The following is a 21946-nucleotide window of genomic DNA, read 5'->3' as shown; positions in this document are numbered from 1 at the left end:
TATTTATTTATTTTAATCGTTGATGAAAAGAAATTTAATGACTGGATTTGTACCTCTTTTTATTTTGTTTGTTTCTTCTACTTTGGTGTTCATTTTATGCATTAAGAAGACCTGATACGTGAATGGTGCATGTTATTTTTAAAGTTCCATAGTCCTTTTTGACTGAGGACATCAAGAGTGCTAGATTATAAATGTCACTGATGTTGGTGGCCAATATCTTAGAACCCTTAGGCGATTTGTGGGATTCCTCAGCAGTATTCTGTGATGAAGATTAGGATATTGAATCTGCCTAAAAGATGTTTAGTTTCTTGGAAACAGTGTTTAGATGCCCAAGGTTATGTAAGTATACATAAAGAACACTATTTTGTGTGTGGTGAACAGGTAATCAAGGATGTATAGAGGTCTTTTTATAGTTCAAAAATAAACCTAATACTACTTACCAGAGTTCTTGAGTGGTGTATTACAACTGCTAAGAAAACTTGCTAAATCATCCTCTTTTCCCAATTGTTGTATTTTAGTACAGTGCTGTACAATGTCAAAGACTCCTTACACAATTTGCATGAGTCAGTGTTTTGATAGGATCACAGTGTGATTGAGTCTACCTCCATGTATTGATGTGAATAGATAGATAATTAATAGAGAACTCTACTCGTAATGGAAGTTCTGTCTACAAGGGGCTGCTCTGAAAGTAACAGCTCCTATTTTATGATGTTGGCCCATGACATCAGAGGCCGTGACATCAGAGGTTAAATGGCAGTAGAGGCTGAACCTTCCTGCTAGGATTTCATTACCTTTTGTTACTGTGCAACAGATGGCAGCAGAGTGGCAGTCTTACATATGTCATCTGATGTATGTATGAAGCAAAGGCATGTCACTGAATTTGATATGTAGTGCATTTCAGAAGTGGCAACAGTGACTTGAAAGACAAACTTCATTGTTCCAGGTGGCCACACAAAACTGTCACGCCACAAAATGAGGAGCATCTCAAGCAGCTCATCCATGCAGATCAGCAGATTATGATTAAGAAACTGTACAGAGCTGAATACTGGCTTCAATGTATTGGAAACAATAGTTGCTACAATGGAATGTCACAAATTTAGCACTAGATGGGTCTCAAGAATGCTTATGCGGGATCTGAAAGAGCACTGCATACAAGTTCGTCAGGACCTGTTGGAACAGTAGTATGAGGCTGAAGAGACAGCTTCCAGGGTCACATTATTACCAGTGACAAGATATGGTGTCACCACTGCAAGCCAGACTCTAATTGCAATCCATGGTGTGAAGACATGAATTCTGCATTGAAGAAAAAGATCAAGATGCAGCCCTCAGTGGGTACGGTGATATGCACTTGTCATTTGGATAGGAAAGAGGTGATCCTTTTGGATTTCCAGTCAAACAAACCATCAGCTGTCTGCTACATCACAGCGCTGACTAAGCTGACCAAGAGTCGGGACTGAGATGAAAACCTTTCTCATGCAAAATGATAACAGCTGGCCACATAAGAGTTCAAAGACCATGGAGCATATTGCCGTATCCACATTAGTTTGGATTTGGTGCCTTCCAACTTCCATCTGTTTGGATGGACTGGTGAAGGATGGACTGCATGGGCAGTCCTAGCAACTATGCTGTCCTAGAAGCTGTGAAACAGTGGGTCACCTCCACTGGTGCAGGTTTTTACAAGTGTGGCATTCAGGCTCTTAGTCATTGCTGGCAAAAATACATAGGTAAATAGTGGTGGCTATGTTGAAAGACAGTGTTTTGTAGCTGACAGTTTGCTCTATCAGAGCTATTGTGCTCTTTATATTTGTTGTAGTTCCCATGGAAATAAGTAGGAGGCATTACATTCAGAGCTAACTATGTATTTCTCTGTATTTCACAATAAATTCATGTAGAAAATGCTATTTTAAATGTTGTAGGCTGCAAATATTTTATGGTAATTAGAAGACTTTTCATTGGGCTTTTAGTATCTCTTGTTTTGGGACTTTTATTTCAGCCATCCTGTCTGAAATTTTATTTAGGAGCTTATTAACTTCATCTGTGCATTTCAGTTGATTTTGAGAGTTCATGTGTGTGATTGATTCTTTTTCCTTAGCTCAATGAGCAGATGAAATTCTTTATAAATTAGTATGATGTAAATGAGAGAAAAAAACACTACAGTTTTCCCCAGTAGCTTGTAAAGTGGTCTTTTGTGTGGTAGCAAGCAATTAGGAAGATCTTAGGTTCATAACACATAGTTCTGTGAAAATGTCACCTCAAAACTCAATAGCAATGAAATAAAGTCAAATGCAGAGTATTTTAGGAGAGAAAAAGAAGATAAAAGAAATTGTCATTCTACTCTATTGTGATTCTTTTTATGCCATCTTGAATACTAGTAGTGCTGCTTCCCAGAAAGAATAGAAGGCTTCCTGGAAGGGCATCAATTGCGATCAGAGGTGTGGACTAGATTAACACAAGGACAGCTGTGCAACTTAAGTAAGCTGTTTTTTTTATCTTGAAAGAGTGGTATGAGGACTACGAATAGAAATTTGACTGTTCAGCTATTCAGCCAGCAATTACAAGAGCAGGTGGACATCATCTGAAGCTGATAGAAGGCAAAACGTGTAAAACCAAAGAATATGGTTGTTCATGCAAGTAGTAGAGCTCCTTGCCAAGGGTTGATGTGAGTGTGAAGAATTTATGTGGGCTCAAAAGGAAACTAATGAAATCCTGCAAGAAAGAAAAATCTGTTCAGAATTTTTAAATAGAAATCACAGCAGGAGGTAACTAGCTGTAGAGGCTGGTGATTGCAAAACATCAGTAGGAAGGAACATACCCTTTTTCCTGCCCTCTTGTAAGTATTTGCTACAGAATCTTGATCTAATCCACTACAGCTCTTTTAGGAGAAAATTGAAGAAGTTCTAACCTAGATATTTGACCCATGTAATCTAGTAGCAGTCTGGAAAAGTCATAGATGATAGTTGCACTGAAATCACTAGATTGTCTTATCACTGATTTTTTTGATTACTAGGCAGCATGTCTCTTGTGAAATGCAGAAACAGCTGTATGTTATTCCAGTTCCTAATCTTTGCTCTCTTTGTTTTGTGGTCTCAAGAGTGAAATTCTGCATTTGCAGAATTAGGTCTTAAGTCTTGCCAGTAAATGATATAAGCAATAATAATTTTCCAAGGTGATTGCTAAAGCAACTTGCCTGGTATATGCGCTTTAGCTTTGAACTGTAACTGACGAAAAACAGAAAAATGAAAGATTTGATTCCATTCTATGTGAAATCAGCATCTTTAATGTCAAATATATTTATTATTTAAAGAGGAAGATGAAACAAAAGTGGATGAGTGGATAGTTGGGATGTTTTGCACTTTCATTTCTCTTTCTCCAAGAACTACACTTGTAGCTTTGTGCTACAGGTGTGCTGCCATTCCCAGCCTTACCCCACAGCTGTTGCTCTTAAGTCCAGTCATCATCACTCAATATCAGTATAGAACTTCTTTTTCTTGGGGTAGTTTTTGTTTTAAAGCAAAAAGCTGTAAAACTGTTTCTGTTGCTGATGCTTGCTCTGCTTTCGTCTGTGTTTCAGCGCTTTCTGTGCTTGATGTCTAGATTACAGGTTCTTTGAGAAATGGGTTGTTAGTACACTTCTGCCTTGTAATGTGATGAAGTTATTGTTTTGCTTAGCAAATTATGATATTTTTTCCTTTCCTAGGATGGCAAGTCAGATAGGTCTCTTACGGCATGCTGCTTGCCTGGATCTGTCCAGTTTTCTCCAACGGATTAGGCAATATGCCTTTCCTTAAGATGAGCATATAAGGGTGGAGTATTTTTTTAATGATTTTAAGCTAATTGCTTCATGTTGAAAAAGCCATTTATAAACTGTAGCCCTTCATAGACATGACAATCTGTGATTACATACTAAATTACATTTTATAGAAACAGTGGTCTTTGTAACCGATGATAAATTTGGAAAGTTTTATCTATTTAATATTTTCACTGGAGCTGAACCTGACTAGCGCTATGCTATTACATAGTCCATTATCAAGATGTACCGTAACCAATTACTGGAAGCAATTGTGAGCAGTAAAGGTCTGTGCTCCTTAGAATGCCCTTTATTGAAGTAAGTGACTATGAAATTAGAACACAGAACAATTAATTTCTAATTTGAAGGTGATGTGTTCATTTTTCCCCAAAGAGCTTTAAATGTGACATTGAGTTAGCTGAATGAGAGGTATCCAGATTTGTTCCTTTCATGTCTGACAAAACAGTGCTCAGACAAACATGATACTAGTCGACGGAACATCAGATAATGTTTGCTGTGCAGTCTGGATGCTTAATTTAGCTAGACAAGTGCATTCTGGTTTGGCTAATGATGTAGGCCCAAATTAAAAGAGAGAAAAGTGCAGTCATGGCTGAAGGCTTATCTCGCTGTCATATATGGAATCAAATTTAGGAATTGTATCAAAGGCTCAAAAAAGAGGCTCCTAGTAAAATGAGTAGTTGTAAAAAAAACATCTGAAAAATTATTTCCAATATAGGCACATTTAAACAAGCTTTATTTTATAATTATTATCAAAGACTACAGGTAGATTATTATGCACTGTAGTGACTACTTTCTCAGTATCTTAAAAGAGTGTTGTTTGAGGATATGTTACATTTGAATGCTATATTATATAACTTTTTCTCTGTGTCTATAATAAATTCCATGATTTGTGCAAATTGTCACCCATCCTCTGTAGACTTTCTAGTGCTCAACTTTGTCAGCTTACTCAGTCACAAACTGTTTTGGTTTTTTTTTTCTGAAATTTGGCCAGTGTGGATAAATATGTTAGTATAGAATTTCAGTGGAGGACAGAGGTTTTGATGTTATCTAGAAAGTGCAAGGGGAGGTGATGCTGCCTCTACAGTGGCCTTCTGAGAATCTTTGCTCATATAAAAAGCATGGTATCACACCAAACTTAAAAATTCTAAACCTGCTTTAAAGGTGTGTGTTTTTTAGAAGGAGAATATTGTCTCTATAGCTTGGGGGGAAAATGTTGCTTAGGAGAAAGTCTACCGTGTAGCTTTGTTGCATTTTCAGGAATTTTTATTTTGCAGTTTCATCCAGGAAATGTGGAGTGATACGTATGTGTCCAGTAGTGATATTTAATTCTTGCTTGCTTTAACTGAAGGCTGGATTGTGCAAACTTCGATTTGGATGGGCTGATACTGCAGGGGGATCGGAAAAGAAGACCTATGGAATGTTATAGGAATCCTCAGTGGTCAACTTTCCTGTTCTCTGCACAGTAGTCCAGTACTGCCCTCTAACCTGTATAGTAAAAGGAACCCAAGCAACCTGAGCTTGCTTTGCCTTTTGATACCACTTATCATGCATCATATCATAACCATGTAAAGGCATGAGATCTGTTAGGCAGGAAAGATTCTGACTTAGCAGTTAATAAAATAGATTTTTTGTTGTTGCTGTTGTTAGAAGAAAACATACAGCATGAGAGTTGAATCCTTAGATTATGTGCAAGAAAAATTCTTGGAAAAGTCTCTTCACCGACATCAGTAACATTCCTTATCTTTTGCAATAATCCAGTTGCTTCTGACTGTGAGATCATGGATCACCTGCCAGCTGTTTCTGAACAGATTATGCTACCTGCCTTGGGAATAATACCACAGTTTACCATCTGGTGAGATCATGATAGTATCACTTGACCTCCACATGTGGTTTCCGTCAAACACTTCATTGAAAACTGGCAAGACATCAGGGCCTGAACATACTGTTCTATGCAGCCCTGGATTTTGGCAGGATTGCAAAATCTAGTAAGTAAACTTCATCTGGCTTGCAAGTCACAGACAAATAGAACAGGCTGATGTCATCATAAGAGTTAACTCTCATTAAAGAAGTAGTTTGTGTTGAGTAATTATTAGCTTTGTCAGGCAGATTATTTAGGGGAAGCTAATGGAGAAGGCAAGGCTTCTGAAGAACTAGCGTTCAGTAAGCAATGAAAAATGACCCTAACACCATGCTTAATTTAGAAACTGGGTTTGTGTCGCTTTTCAGATTTCACTTGTAACTCCACCTTTCTTATATATTAAATTAAAAAAAAAAAAACAGCAAGCATGTGTATACTAGAAAAATTAACTATTTAAATGTGTACTGTGTAAATCAGGTGTAATTCAATGGCTTGATGGCATTGTTTGCTGATCAGTTTCTAGATAGAAATAAGAGAACAAGTTAAAACATCCCAGGTAAATATAATGTACTAAAACTGTTCATTGATACCTAAAGCCACTTTTCACTTGAGTTAATTCATCATTCAGAGAGATGGGAATGCAAATCCGATTCCTCTAACTGCATACCACTTCAGTTTTTCACCTCTTTAGAGAAAGTACAGTGGAAATATGGAAGTGCAAGCACTGCCTTAACTAGAATGTCATAGCTTAGCAGACTGTCCCCTAGTCCTACTCAGCTGCATGTTAGTGCTGCTTCCAGTCATGGATAGGAAGTGGAGTGTCACAGTGCATTTCTCAAACTGGTCTGCAGCAGAGCACATTCATTATTTTAGATTATAAAAATCTGACACTTGTAAGGAGTGGTTGATGTAGAGCGATGTTAGGCTACAATGCATAGTAATACATCTAATTTACAATTTTCTATCACTTTGCTATTCTCCTTGATTTCTGAAGGTTATGGAAGTAGGGGCTTTTGGCTACCCTTCATAAGTCCTGGAAGGATCCAGACAGAGAGGAAATTTTCAGGGAGCAGTGAAATATATATGACATGAAACTGTCACTTGACTTTCCGCCCAGAATAGGTTTCCCAGGCATTTTGTGTGTCTGCAGGCAGAGAGAACTAACTTAAGTAGGGGAAATACTCTTCTCTAAAATGAGAAAACTTGTGACGATGTTACTTAGGGCTTGGTGCTATTCTGAGTGCTTGAAATTCACATTGATTATTCCAATAGGAGAAAATTGTAAGTTCAAAGGAAAACTTAAGCTCCAGAGAATTTTGTAGCTTAGTGCTAGTAGAAATGGTGTGCTTCTCCTTGTTTCTGGTCAGATATTTGTGAGATTGTATTCTGCTCTCTAGACCTATAATGAATTAGACTACAGCTCAAAATTTAGCAAAAAATTTAGCAAAAAATTAGACAAAGATGCAAATGAAGTTTTGCAGATATGCAGTTGGATCATGACATCTCTCAGATTTTTAAGGACAGACAAACAGACCAAGCAATCAACCAGCATGTAATCCTGAATATGAGACAGAGGAAGATTATTTGTAAAATCCTTACGCTAGGGCCTTTTCCAAAGGCACTACTGGCTCAGGGAATTGATACCTATCAGATTCATTCATAAAGTTGCCAGAAGAAATATAAAGCAGCAGTCCTACTGTGTATTTTAAACTCTTACTGCTGCTCAATTGTTCCAATCAAGTGTATTTGCTCTAGCTGAAAGATAAGCACAAACATGAAAAAGGAGGATATTTTTGCCCTTTCTCTTTGACTCAATTGTCTATATCTACAAGAGAAATTGATCTTAGTAGCAAGTCAGTTCATGGTGGTTTTAAAATATGATTTTTAACCATCCGAGGGTTTGGTTTTTTTTTTTCCCTAAATGAAGACATAAATGAGGAGGATTATATTGTATTCAGAGAAACAGAGGAAATTCATTTCTCTGCCAAAACAAACATCCGCAAACTTGTGTAGTCTACATGTTTCAATGCATGTGAAAATATTTGGTGCTGCAGAGTGACTTCCTTGAGTGGAAATAATATTCTAGCTAGTAATGAGATTTTGCAAAAGAAGGAAATCACAGCTATCTTAGTAATTTAACATCTCAGATTTGTTTATAGATAGTTTCCTGTTTGACACATTTAGCTTAACAAGTTAAAGTGTTTAAAGAAGATTAGAATGACATTAATTTTTAACTGCCCTTGACCATCACGATTCACAAAGGGTGTGTTCAATAAAAACAGATGGAAAAATGAGCTTGCCCCTTCACCTTGCAGTGGCTTTCTTCTGTCAACTGATTTAGCTTTCTGTTGCCAGTCAGCTGAGTATTCAAGGACATCCTTGAATTTTGTCATTTTCATTTTATGAATAAAAATAAAGCACAAGAACATAGCGATTTCTGTAGAATTCTGTGATGCTGAGCTTTTTATCTATTATTAATGTTGAAATGTTTTTGTGGTCACATCTTTGATTTTTGTAGTGACTGTTAAATTACAAAATTAATGCAAGAGTTATATAAAGTGAGGAATTAAATTTGAAATTAGCATAAAACTGGGCAGAATAATACAATATTTTGTGGCATCTAATTAAAATAATTGGTAAAATAATATGGTATTTTCAGAATAGAACTACAGTTTGCACCCTTCTTACAAGCCTGACTTCCTAATTTGATACAGTGACTGAACGTTTCTATCAGGAACGCAGCTCAGAAACTGAGGCCATGAATATGACTGAGGCACAGCCATTTCGTGAGCCCAACTATCAGAGATGAGTTAGCTGGTGTTGGGTTGGGGAGCAGCCTGAGATTTCCCCATGTAGAAATGTGCCATGTGAAACTGGTGTATCCAAAGTAACACAATACACTGGGTCGATCCAAATGTCAGGTCATCAATCTTTTTAGCAGCATTCATTTCTTAACTTCCTATCGCTTATTTTAATTTCTTTCTTTACATTTATCATTATTCCTTCTGTTGTTGGGTTTGCGATATCAAGAACTAGGAAACCAAGATGTAGAGAACAAAAATGCCTGATGCAGCAAAATAGCTTGCTAGTTTCTGAGAGTGTGATCATTTCTATGCTTTTTTTAATCAAAATGACAAATTTTTCAAATATTGTGCTCTTTAATTTGTTCCCATGTGCCAAGTTGTGAGTATATCTGTGTATATTGCTTTTACAATATGTTGTTGCATTGCATGGAATCCTAGCAGGCATTTTAAATATCCCACCACTCATATGCAATCTGCAACAAAGACATGTTTTTGGGAAACATCAGACTGCCGCTTCTGAATGCCATTTGTAACATACTCAGAGATTAAAAATTCTGTCTTCAGTTAACTGAAATGGAGTACTGCCCAATAAGAAAGTAAGTGCTAAATAGACAATATAACAATGTAACTGGCAGTGGTTGGCCTCACCAGTTGTTTGTAAGTTCTATTTCTTAGGGAGTTCCCAGAATTTCTCTGGGTCAGTTTATGCTTAATGTCAGTGAGAAGCCTAATAATATATGACCAGTCCAGGGAATATTAGACATACGAGTGAATGTTGTTTAAGACAAATTAATGTTCATTTGGGACTTCTTGTGGTTTCTGGTGCTAGGCGTGTTGAGGAATCTGTTGCCCCATGAAAGCACAGAATCATCTGGATGGAGTAGCTTTTATATCATCAAGTGTCGAGGACAGATTTATGTCTCTTCTGCAGCTGAAAGATTTATCTCTCTGATTTTCCTAGTTTGGCTCCTCTTGGATCAAAATATTTTTTTCACAATTGCTTTAAGTTATGTACAAAATCATACAAAATAAATGTATTTAAAGACTCTCAAGCCATAAATCTTACTAGCATACCAACCTATACTTGTCTTTCATTCACTGCTGAAAAAGCATCAGTGCAATTACAATTATATCTAGAAAACAATTAGTAAAAATTGTCTTTTTGTTTCTAGATCTTATTGTGAAATTTCTCGTTTCAAGATACTGTACAGTTCTTTGTGAGGAGAAAGGGGTTGGGATAGTCAGATGTGATACTGTCATTTGTTTACTTAAAAGCTAACAGAATTTTCTGTGGTTGATACTTAAGCACTCTTGCAGTTAAGTAGGCATTCTGACCCACACAGTATCATCAGCAACAGTTGTGTCAAAATCTGGCTTGCTTAAATCAGTGTGTGTCATGTCTGTGTTGGATGACAGAAATCAATTTGTAGTTAAGACATGCCTGCAATTGAATCCATGTGTGTTCTTCCAGTGCTCCTTATTTGGTTCTAAAAGTAATTTCTACAGATAATCACTCGCTGTTTCCCTGAACAGCATGTTTTATATACAGATGAGACAGAAGTCACAGCAATACTAACATTCTGTAAAACAGTGGAAGATACTAAATTGTGATGTTGCATAAAGAAAGATAAATGAGCAAGAGAGTATATGAGCTTACTTCACACATTTTATGTTATTTGCTATAAAATGCTTGAATACTCTGAGCTATGATGGGGCATCCTTTGCATTCGGTCCTTAGTCCAAATATAATTCTTTTGCTGCTAAAATGTGCTTATCATCTGTTTCTAGGATGTTTAAGCAAAAATAAAATAATTGAATGGTGATTTTGATAAAAATCAAACCCTGGAAAATTGTTAGGTTTTCAAGTTTCCTTTTTTCCTTATCTGTGTCAAAGTGATAGCAGTGAGAGTGAAAGGAAGAATCTGTTGCTGTAAGACAAATGTTTCTTGTTTTCGTGGAAGTACTAGAAAGAGTAGTTTGGATTTTGAAATGCAAACCAAACGCTTTTTTTTAACACTACAGACATGTGTTGACTGGGTCCACTGAGGAGATTTCTTCTAAGGCACACTTAGAACAGTTTGTAGCTGTCTACGATTCCTTGAGACTTTCTCCAGGGGGTGTAGACACGGAATATGGTAAGAGGTACCCATAGTTGTTCAGTGGAAACCTTGTTCATCCAAAAGTAACTGAAGAAGGTGCTGTTTGCTTTTAACGTGCAAGTCCAAGGGAGTCTTCCCATTACAGTTTTTGGTTTGATCCTTTTTTGTGCCCTTAGTTGTGCTTCCAAGCTGAAATCACTGAGCTTTTTTCCAGGCTCGTGTCTCAGTCCTTCAAAAAGTGTGTGTCTGCTCTCACCTCTTCGCCCCAAAATAACTCCTGGCAGAAGGAGGGTAATGTGTCTTTTACTTCTGGTCTCTGTGTCCCAACACAGCAATTGTTCAAGATCATCAGGTCTTCCACAACTATTCAATAAATGGACAGAATATGTTGTTTGAAAGGCATTAGTACACAGAAAGTGCCAAAGGTGGCTTTCAGCATCCAATTTAGAAGTTTTGTGATATTTTCATCTCAAACCCACAAAACGCTGCTGGGTTTCTAGCATTAGCATAAGCATTTTTACCTGCTAGTATCACCATTTTGAAATAAATTCCTACTTGCTTCATACTTTAATTGGCAAGATAAAATTGTAGTAATTAGAACAGTGCTGTATTTTGTTATTTAAGGATGCACTAGAAGCATCTTTCAAGGCTGAATTAAGCCCAGACCCTTGTTCTCTAACATCTGTGGCAAGTGCTTGTGGGCTGCCCTTAACAGGCCAGAGATGGATATGTGTGATTCTCCAAATGTGCTGTTGCAGTCGTTAATTTGTCTTTGGAAACAGCACAGTGAGATTTCTTTCCTGGTCAGTGTAGTGATCGACAAGACAGATACATAGCCAGTGTCAGCAGGTGACTAGCAGAGCTGGGAGATGTTGGAGGACAGAGCAGTGCAATACATCAGTGTGGTTTCTGGCTTGCAGAAAAAAGTTATTTGGGGAGCAGTAAGCCTGCAGTATATTTTGGCTTAGTTTGGTAACTGAATAGTTACCAAATATAAAATAAAAGTACCATGGTATTTGCCAGATGACTTAGCAAGTAATTACACAGATAGACATTACAATTAGAAGCTTAATAGTGGGGGGAGTGATTAAACAAAAGCGGTGGCTGACCTATAAGTCAAGACAGGCAAGGCGAAGGAGTAGACCTCCTACTGGAAGTTTATTTGAGAACCTTTGAATATATCTTTGAATATTCAGTGAATTTTTGATGATCATTGGCTTTTGTTTCCTTCAATCTACATTAATATTTTTCATGACAGCTTATTTGGGGCAGTGTAACCCAGTCAAAATACTGAACTCTTATGCATAAAATGTTTATATATACATATGTATATTTACTGGTATAATCTCCAGGGCCCTTTTGCAACTTAGGTGACTGTCAAATGCTACTGATTAGAATTCACTATCATCGTACTTGTGGGTACCCTTCCTCCATTCCTTGGGCACATCGCCTCATCGTGACGTTGTTTTGCTTTAAGTATTTTTTGAGCCCTCCAATTTTAATGAAGGTTTTGAACTTTGACAGATAAAAGCCACATTCAGAATATTTCTCAAATATTTTGTCTGCAGCATTGGAAAAATTTTTCAAACAACATGTGAGCCATGATGTGAATTTAATGGATTTTTTTTCTATCATATTTGCTGTCATCTGTATGGAAACAAACGACACTGTTTGTCAGATTTAGGTCCTTTTGACCCACTTCATTCATCTCTAGTTCACTTGATGGTATTAGTTATAGTCAGAGAACAGACATGACTTTTAAATGCGTTATTAAGTGTTGCATGAATTGAAAATCACCTAGTAATTTCAACTAGTTCCTTAAAAAATGGTATTTGAAGGTGCTAAGAATCGGAAATACTCTGTTACACTCGGAGCGGGACTCCTGTAACAAAATTTGAATGGGAAATTACTTCAGATAATGTTGTTAAGGCTTGATTTCTTTATAAATAAGCAGCCAGCTGTAACAAATTATTTTCAAGTTCTATTCTTTCAGTGTATACAATTGCAAGAAGGAAACAGAATGTTCTCTGTGTTTTTTTGGTATTGATGTTTAGCCTCATGTGTTTACTGAGGTTAGCTTTAAAGAACTACTTTAACAATTTTTTACAACCTGTTCTTGAACTAGTCTCTTTTATATACATTGCAGTCTGTCTAGCTTTCAGCAGTGTTCATCTTCTTTATGGTGTTTGTGAAGTATGCTTTGCTTAGCTGACTATACGATACAAGTTTTTGTGTGTATTTGACCAAACTTTTGTTATTGCCACTGTGTACTGTCTATTCCTTAGCTTTTTTTTTTCATCAGTAGTAGTTTATTTACCCATACATCTGTCTAATGTTCCTTAGAAGGTTCCTCCAAATAAGAACACGTACAGCTGATATAAATTGGCTTCACTCAAGAGTTCTTTCTTCTTTGTAACACCATAACATATATTTTAGGAATTTGGTTATACTAGACTAATATGCTTCACTTACCTGGTACTCAGTGAGGGTTGGTTACTGATCTCTATCATTTCAAGTGGAAAAACACTTTTCTTTTTGTCTTGATTCTCGAGATTTCCTAGGCTTATCATTTAAATCACCAGTCATCCATTTTTATCCTCAAGTAAAGTGACCTTTCTGCTTGGAAAGACATAAGTGAATCTGGAAGCTAAAAAATGCTATTAAGTAGCTGCAGAAGTCGTTGCCTGTACTTATCAAGTGTGGGGGAAGTTCTAATTCTGCCTGTCTTTCAGATGATTTTTTGTAGCTACTGAATTTTGGACACTAGTGTCAGATTTTAATGTTCAGTCTTATCCCTGCTTTGACGATTCTCTCTTTTTTAGAATCATAGAATCACCAAGGTTGGAAAAGACCTAAAAGATCACCCAGTCCAACCGTTCACCTATTCCCAATAGCTCCCACTAAACCATGTCCCTCAAACGACATCCAGCCTTTCCTTGAACACCCCCAGGCTCGGTGACTCCACCACCTCCCTGGGCAGTCCATTTCCAGTGCCTGACTACCCTTTTGTAAAGTACCACCTTAAAGAATCAAGCATTAAAAGCTTAAATGTATTTGCTTATTCTAAAAGGCAAAGCAGATACGTGATTTTTTTTTTCTAGGTGCTTTTTTCCCAATTGCCTTAAAAAAGCATGAAAATGAATTAGGTAGCTGTCCTCCATGTAATTCCTAGTCTGCAAAACCAGAGCCAGATGAGTCTATTTCGCTGAACAGGTTCCCATCTTTATTGAGCTGCATATAGGGCATTTTGGCACAGTGAACATTTTTTAAAAAAATACTAAATCCAATTTAGTCATTTGTAGTCTGTTTCTAACAACTAGCAGACAGTTTCTTCATTGAAAGGTGCCCCATTTATAATAATAATTTGAATAAAAGTTTTTTCTAAGAAACTCTCAGTTTTTGCTGTACCTACTACTGAATGTTTGGCTTGGTGCTCTTTTCTGAAGAGAAGGGTATTTTTTTCAAGTTCCGTGAAGTTTTGGCCAACATTCTTGGCCGCTGGCTGTGCTTAGTTTTATCTAGCTTGGCCTCGCTGGCTTTAATCACATGCTGTGTCCAATGGATATTTAATATAAAATTCAGAAGTAGTCTATGTTAGTGGAGCCCAAAACCAGGACACCTTTCTTTCCCCACCTTCAGTCTCTGTTTGCTGGAGCCTGCAGCCCATCCTGGTTAATGCACTCTAATGGCAGTCTGGTTACTACCAGATTTCTCCGTGTGCTGGAGAACAGGTGGAGAGCATCTACATGTCCTGTGGCTTTGTGGTTAGAGCATTGTCCTGCTGGGTGGTAATTGAGTTTCCTTGTTTTATAAACCAGATCAGTCTTGAGGACTTCTAAAAAGGAAGGTTAAGAGATGGAGGCTCTGTTCTTTGTAAAATTTGTCTACGCCCGGAGTTTCCACTCAGCCTAGGAAAGGACACATACAAATGAATGCTTTTCCTCTGATCTCTGATAATACCTGTGAGCAGTGTGAAGCTGGTATTGATTTAATGAAATCACTCACAACAAATGTATTTGAAGAATTCACTAGTCTTTTGGATTAAAGGAAGGGTTATTATTAGGCCTTTGTTAATATTAGAAAACTACCAGGCAGTTCTTTATATTAAGTATCTTCAGCTAGGTAAATTATCAGGATGGACGGAGCAGTGAAGCGATATGAGGGAGCACTGAGGAACAGCATGCTATGTGTGGGCAGCTTTGCCCTCTGCCTCAGCTGTGCCTGGTTCTGTCTATCGTTGCTGGTACTTTTCAAATATGAAGATTCAGCAGGTTTTCATACACGTTTTTTGCTTTCTTTTTTTTTTTTAATTATTTTTCTGGTGAAGGAGAACAGAGCTATGTTCCAACGATCAAAAGAAAATATTATGCAATGAAGTGAAACCCAAGACACTTAATAAAATTTTTCATAATATAAAAAGCACTGTAAACAGTCATGAAGTTTTGGCTTGCCAACCAACATGTTGCAGTTTTTGGATGTAGAGGTGCTAGAGATCTTTGGAACTTTGTCTGAGAAGTCCAGTAAATATAAATCGATTACAGTATCATCTCTAATCATTATACAAACAGACTTCAGATTTTGATTCTCTTCTCACAAGTCCTGAAGCATCATTTTGAGAGGAAAATGAAAGAAATAAGAGAACATTTATTCCCTACATATACTGATTTGCAGTCTTTAACCATAATTTAAGATCTGAAGAAATCAATTGTACAAACAAGAGCATAGTCTGAGTTAAGCTGTTACACGTAGTCTCGTACTATGCTTTGCTCTCCAGTCTCCTACCACAAGTGTCTAATGGAATAGAATGGTAGTTCTCTTGTGACATTTCTTTGCAGTTCTTGCCTATCGTTGTCTGAGTGCATTACTATACCTCTTGTTTTCTGTCTCATCAATCTCTTGTTGTTACTGTAAATACTTACTTTAAATATTTTGATGGTTCTGTGTGCTAAATAAATTAGGTCATATGACAATCACTTTTTATGCTATTGATAACTTAAAAAAAAACCACCAACACATCCTTTATTTTGCATATTTTTCAATTTTACTAGATTTCACAAGGAGCATCGCTTAACGATCTACAGAAAAAGAAGAGGCGTGCACCTCTTCCACCAACTCAGTCTGCTCCACCTACTCCTGCCATGCCAAATAGGAGGGAAGAGATGGAAGACAAGAGGAAGAGCACAATGGGTAAGAGGCATTCTTTTCTCCTGTGTAAATCCATGCATGTGCTTTTGGCACTTAGTATTCAGAGTTTTCTTAATTCTGTTATGCTGTGAGTTGGGAAATGTTATAACCTGGGAGGAAAAAAATACATTTATTCTACAGAATGAAAGTCTGGAAATAAGTATTTGTATATTGCCTCTTGTTTTAATGGCACCGTTCAGAGGACTATGGAGTAGTAAAAGCTAGATAATTCTGTGGACAATATGAATGTTTGGTACAAGTTAGATATTCCAAAGCATTTGTCCTGGGCCTTTTCCGTGCCTCTAAGGTCATGGTGGTTTTGCTAGTAAAAGGGAAATGAGGAAATAGGCCAGGCAACTCTGAATCCATCTGTAGCCATGGAATTCTACTAGAATTAAGTACAGTCAAGCTTGTTCAGGTTCTCCTACATGTTCCTAAAACTGAAAGACATTTTCTTTTCCTGTAGTCCTCCAAAAGTTTGTTATCGACTCACCATGTTCTGTGAAGTTTTTATTTTGAATGTGTTTCTTGATGTTATTTTAAATTTATTTCTCCTTAGTCTATAGCTAGAAGAAAAGAACTGGTGTTCTTAAAGGTACTCCATATGTAGCTGGAGACAGCAAAGAACTGTGGTCTTCAGCTGTATGTGACACATTTACTGTCATATAGGAATAGTGAAAAATGGTCTCCCAGACCTCTATTGTTATCTGACTGCAAGCTCATTCAGGTCGGTGGGAGCTTTGCCCAAGTGAGGACCCCAAGATTATGCTTTTAGCAAACAAAGTGATTTTACGATGGGTAAAGATATGAGATAATAACCCCACGTATTGGAACTCATTTTTCAGTACATTAGGAGAATCATTCTCTAAGTGCTGTAATGCACTCCGTGCACTTCAGTTCATGCCTTTGACCTCATGTTCCATAAAGTGCCTAAGACATACAGATATGACATCCTGTCATACATAATTGCTTACATTACGAATGCCTCACAGTTTAGAAAGAAACCTCTTGGCTTTGTTCCAACATTTATTTTCAGTAAATGCTTCACATTTAATGCCTCAGCATTTATGCAGCAGCAGGAGTCCATTACCTTGTGACATGCTCAACTCCATTGACATCTCTTATTTAAGCCCCCCAAGGGGAATGTTATGTCTGTGCTATATAATACAGGAGTTTTCAGCAAATAGTCTTAACTATTGCTGATGTCACAGCCTGACACTTCTCACATCTTGCCCTATTGCAAGTTGATGATTGATAACGCTTAGTGCTTTAACTTTTTTTAAGTGTTAAGTTTATTTTGTATCAGTGCTCAGTATTGCAGCTGAAATAAAGCAGAGCAGAACCACTTCTAGTTGTTCAGTGCTGTGTACGTAAGCGCTTGCTGGCCAGACTGTTGATGTAGGGTTTAGTATCGTTTACTTTAGTGGAGCCTTATTAATTACACCAACAAAGAGCTTATCCCACGGTAGCTCAATCTTCAGTGCTTCTCATTTTCTGCTACTTTCTTGAATGAATACGTTTATTAACAAGAAGAAATGTTACAGCAAAGGAAGATTGGTAAAACAGCTTCTCTTTTAGGTCCTTGGGAGAAAACGATGAGAAAGCACAGATGGCTCTGAAAGCAGGAAAGAAAAGCTGTGAAAAAAGCAAGACAGTAGTGAGGGGGAAATGTGCTGTGAGAAATAGGCAGCCTCATGATGAAAAAGGATTAAAGCTACCTGTGCATCTCCCAACTTAACCTCATGAATCTGAGCAAAAGATCTTATTTAAAATATTCTCAAACAGGCAGGTGGGGTGCACTTCAGTATTTAATATTGACTCACTTGCTCTGATCCCAAAGCATTATGCTGTTTTCTCATAGCAGTTAAAAAGAATGCATATTGGCAGCATTTAATTGTGTTGTGAGTCTCTTCAAACTGGTGACTCCTAACTAGTAATCATAATGGCTTAATCTTTTTTCCTCATTCTTGGTGCTACTCCCTTTCTCAACAGCACCAGAGCATGAGCATAAGAGTGCAGTAGCAGTGAAAATGGAGCAGGCAAGAGGTCCATCAGCAGTATCCATTTTTGTCAATGACCAATGTGCAGATGCCTAGGGCAGGGCATGAGGGCAGAGCAAACAGACAGTTGTGTTTCTTCAGCTTGCTTTCAGCATCTGAGCACATTTTGAATTGCAGTTGTTCTAGGCCTATGCACTACGAACCGGCAGCATCTTTTCAGCACTGCAGCATAGTGCAGTGATGTTTATCTATCTAGTTATTGCATGTAGGATTGAAATAGGCTCCCAGTCAAAATTATGAGTGTTTCCTATGATAGCTTAACAGTTTTTTTTAAGAATGACTTAATCAGCTGCTTCCCCATGGTGACAAAATGATACAAAAACTACCTAGATAAAGAAGAACCTGTCAAGATACCTACTTAAAAATACTGATTTGAGACATTTTCCTTTCTTCTCTTACAGAGTGAGGAAAATAGTCTCATAAAGTATCCTAGAAGTGAAAAATTCATTAACTTTGATACTTAGGAATAATATAACTTTCTCATGTTTCATTTCCTTGTATAGCTTTTTTTTTTTCCCCCCCCCACTTTTTTTCAGTTACTTTTCACCTTCCTTATTTGGCAAAACACCGATAAATATATCAACTGTTAGTTGTGATGTACATGTATATTTTGGGCCTGGTTCTACTCTCATTGATGTAGGAGTCCAGGCTTTTCCTTCTCCCTTAATTACCTGGGGTTAAATAAGAGCAGAATTGTATTCAGAGGAACTTCGGATATGGGTAAAGGAAAATCAACGCATGTTATAAAAACAGTAAGCACAGCAGTTATTGTCTTGATGCTGAAGTAACTAGTCAATTGATCCCCTGTAGGTGATGGACGGCAGGTGCCACAAAAGCCTCCTAGGGGCCCCACTCGTGACCCACCCCAGTTAGTGATCCCCCCACCCCCACCTTACCCTCCTCCTGAAAGAGACAATATGGATCCAGCAGTCTCTTACAGAGAAGCAGATGTTACAGCACCAACAAAACTGGTACCTAAACGTATGTTTCAAAATATATGTATTTGATTTCATCTCTGATGATTACTCTCAGGGGTAGCTTTTCCAGACTTTCCTCTCTGTACATATGTGTCTGTTTTTTCCCTTTTTTCCAGCCTGTTGTCTTTTGAAATGTCCAATGCAGTGTAACTAATTAATGCAAAGTAAATTAAGCACTTGTTTGCAGGCAGGTTTGCTAGAGATCCCTGGCCATTAACAACATTTTAAAACAACGATCAAAACACTTGAACTCACCCAAGCGGAAGCAAAAATTCACTGCCTTGTATTAATTCTCCGTCTTTGATTTCCTGTGCTAACACTTTTTCTCTCTGCAGAGACAAATTCCTTTGGGAGTCAGTGGGTCTGTGAGTCTAGGTTGAAAACTGCAGGGTGTCTCCCTTCAGGAAAATTAAACCATTTACACGATCTGTATGTTGTTAAAGGCCTTCCTGTCCTAATGGATACATTTTCCTTGATATCTCTGGATACTCTTTTGTGTGCTCTTCCCCTCGAGGCCTAACTGTTATCAGACAAAAATAATAAAATAGTTTCCACATCCTTGGGTATTTGTGAAAAGCACGTTTTCGTTACTTTTTCCTGCTTGTCCATTGACTGTCTTTAATTCTTTGTACATGATCCAAGTCTTTGATCATGTAGTGTATTCCCTGTGGGCTTGACCTGCACACCCGTGGAGATCCTGTAAAGGCAGCAAAGCTCTGCGTATTATGGCGTCACATGGACACTTCTTTGAAGGTTAGGAGTCTGTCTCCAAGCCACGGGGTAGAGAAATCCCTCCATTAGCTGCTAATTTGACAAGGATTTCTTTCCAGGGTGTTTTCTTACTGAAATTATTCTACAGGTAGCAGTAGCTGACACTTTAATGTTGGTGGTTTTGCTGCTCAGTACCAACTGATCTATGGTGTTGTGTTGCTTTTGTAACTGTGCCAAGGAAATAATGATTGCTGAGTTTTATTGTGGGGAGAGAAAAAAACTGAGGCAATCCATTCTGACAGAAAACCTGACCCTTATTGAGGATTAACTCAAATTCATTTATTTACCAACATATGCACAGAAATCGTATCATCCCTAAAATCCTTCTTTGCTAGATACCATCAGCTTGCCTACAGTATTCTCTTTATTAAAAATCTGTTGTGACCTTCTTTACATTAATATTTCTACTTCATTTGAGTTTCTACCACTCCAATATTTTGCAATGCTTTCCTGATCTACCTTGCTGATCAAATACACTTTAATCAATGCAGCGCTGATATTATCAGCTTGATCATTTGCTCTTAAACAAACACAATATCCTAGCCAAAATGATTTGATTAAGCTTGTACATGGAAACATAATGTGAGCTTTTATTATCCTTGGTTTATTGAGAGCAAAGCCGTAGTGTTTAGTGAATATTTATTTTAGACATGAAGCATCAGTGTTGGAGAGGGACAAGTTTAGCTTTATAATTACGCTGTACGCTACATAGATAGAGTTACGCATATAGATTTACAGGAGAGAAACGTGTGTAGATGTACACATGAGAGTAAGCAGCACACATGATGTATGCTAATTACATTGCCTAATTCAATTCCAAAAGGTGCTTAGATACTGTAGTGACTGAGTGGTAAAGAACAGAGTTTTGCAATGATGGTTTTTATTGCCTGAGAATGCCTCAAGCACTGCAAATAGGACTTTGGCGGTAGATTCAAAGAAGAACAAAGTTTTCAATCTTCCTGACTCTAACCTCAGTAAATGTGTTTTCTCATAGAACAAGGTGGGAAGGAGGATAAGCTACTGATGCCAGATATTGATGAAAGGCATATTTGTTCTGAAAAGACTCTCAAAACAGCTTTCTTTGATGATGATTGTGGTCTCTTTTTGCTGAGTGGGTGACTGTCAGCAGCAGTTTGACAAGATGTGATTCCCATTCAGAAATTATAATTATGTGATCGTGTGGAGTTTAAATTCTTGTTCTTTATGATCTGCCATAGTTTGTGAGGCACTGCCCCACCCGTCGTTCCTTCCCAGCAGACACACAGTTGTCCCATTGTGCTCTGAGAAATCCACGTTGAGGAATTTTCATTTCATAGAGGATGTTGGTAATTGCTCTTCATGGAGTTTTCCAAACTTAGGTAAAGCATAAGTCATTCATGAATAGGGCTTTTGCTAAGATATTTGGGCTTTCTGGCTCTAGTGGTAAGAGTCTTTCAAACAAACAAGAGTGCAATTGTTCCAACTGGATTTTGGTTTTTAATCTTTTTATTCTCATTTCATGGGCTTTCCTGTTAATTTTGGTCTTGCTGACTTTTAGCTGCATGTTGTATGCATGTTTAAAATGATATGTTTATGGGATCCTGTCTTCTTCCTTATCTTACTAATCAAATTTTTCATGGCCTGTGACTGTACAATTAAATAACTGTGCTTTGGTAATACAGAAATGGAGATTGTCACCTCTTTTGCATGGCTTTGGTTATGTCATATTGTCTGAGAAGTCTCAAAAAACTGGGTAATACCCAGTGCATTTCAAGAATCTGAGTAGAAAGGAGCCTTGTCCCCAAATCTAATTATATTTTCATTATGTCAGTGATATATTGATGGGTACTATAAGCCACTTGGCAAAAGCTGTGACTATTTCACAATTTGGTCATGTTTCTTCAGTCACCTTGGATATATATGCAGTCTTCCACAGTCAGTAGGGATAGTCTCTTAAGGGTTGGACTTTGTTAAGGCAAAAACAGGTACAGAAAGTCAGAGAAAGAAAACCACACGTGGTTCCAAATTAATTGAGAACTGGAGATTGCTGAGTAGGTAGTTTTGTTGGCTTATCGTAATGCAGTGACGCAGAAGGAGTCTTTCAAGTGGCCCAGTCTTTCCTTTCTTACAGATGATCTGTAAAACAGGAAAATTGGTAAGGATGACATTAGGGCTCATACCACCATCATGCCTCATACTTGTCCAGCCTGATCTGAGGAAAAAGAATGAATTTGAATCTCCAGTACCTTGTACTTTCTAGAGAATTTAAATTCAGGCCAAGTTAAGCAAAGTTTGTGGACACATTGCATATCAGTAGGTGTCACATTGTTGGGATTGAGTTAGCTTATACCTGAACCCAGGGAGCCAGTCTCAGAGTATCTGCGGAATTCAGAATTTCAGTGTATG

The 21946-nt window shown here is 37.6% G+C and overlaps 1 protein-coding gene across 9 annotated transcripts in view; it reads left to right on the top strand.

Annotated features, from left to right (window-relative positions):
* The window catches only part of COBL (cordon-bleu WH2 repeat protein), a 147972-nt gene that overhangs the window by 82428 nt on the left and 43598 nt on the right, over positions 1 to 21946 (top strand). For 8 of the 9 annotated variants that reach the window (XM_052703495.1, XM_052703497.1, XM_052703501.1 and 5 more), the window contains 2 exons: positions 15618 to 15756; positions 18624 to 18794. In XM_052703495.1, coding sequence (XP_052559455.1) covers positions 15618 to 15756; positions 18624 to 18794 — 310 coding nt within the window. The remainder of the gene's footprint in view (positions 1 to 15617; positions 15757 to 18623; positions 18795 to 21946) is intronic. The other variant, XM_052703502.1, reaches the window with a different exon arrangement.

This window comes from Tympanuchus pallidicinctus, unplaced genomic scaffold, assembly GCF_026119805.1.
Source record: "Tympanuchus pallidicinctus isolate F22 unplaced genomic scaffold, pur_lepc_1.0 scaffold5, whole genome shotgun sequence".
Classification (NCBI taxonomy): Eukaryota; Metazoa; Chordata; class Aves; order Galliformes; family Phasianidae; genus Tympanuchus; species Tympanuchus pallidicinctus.
Note: the sequence above shows the minus strand (reverse complement) of the source record. Positions and strands in the feature narration are given on the sequence as shown.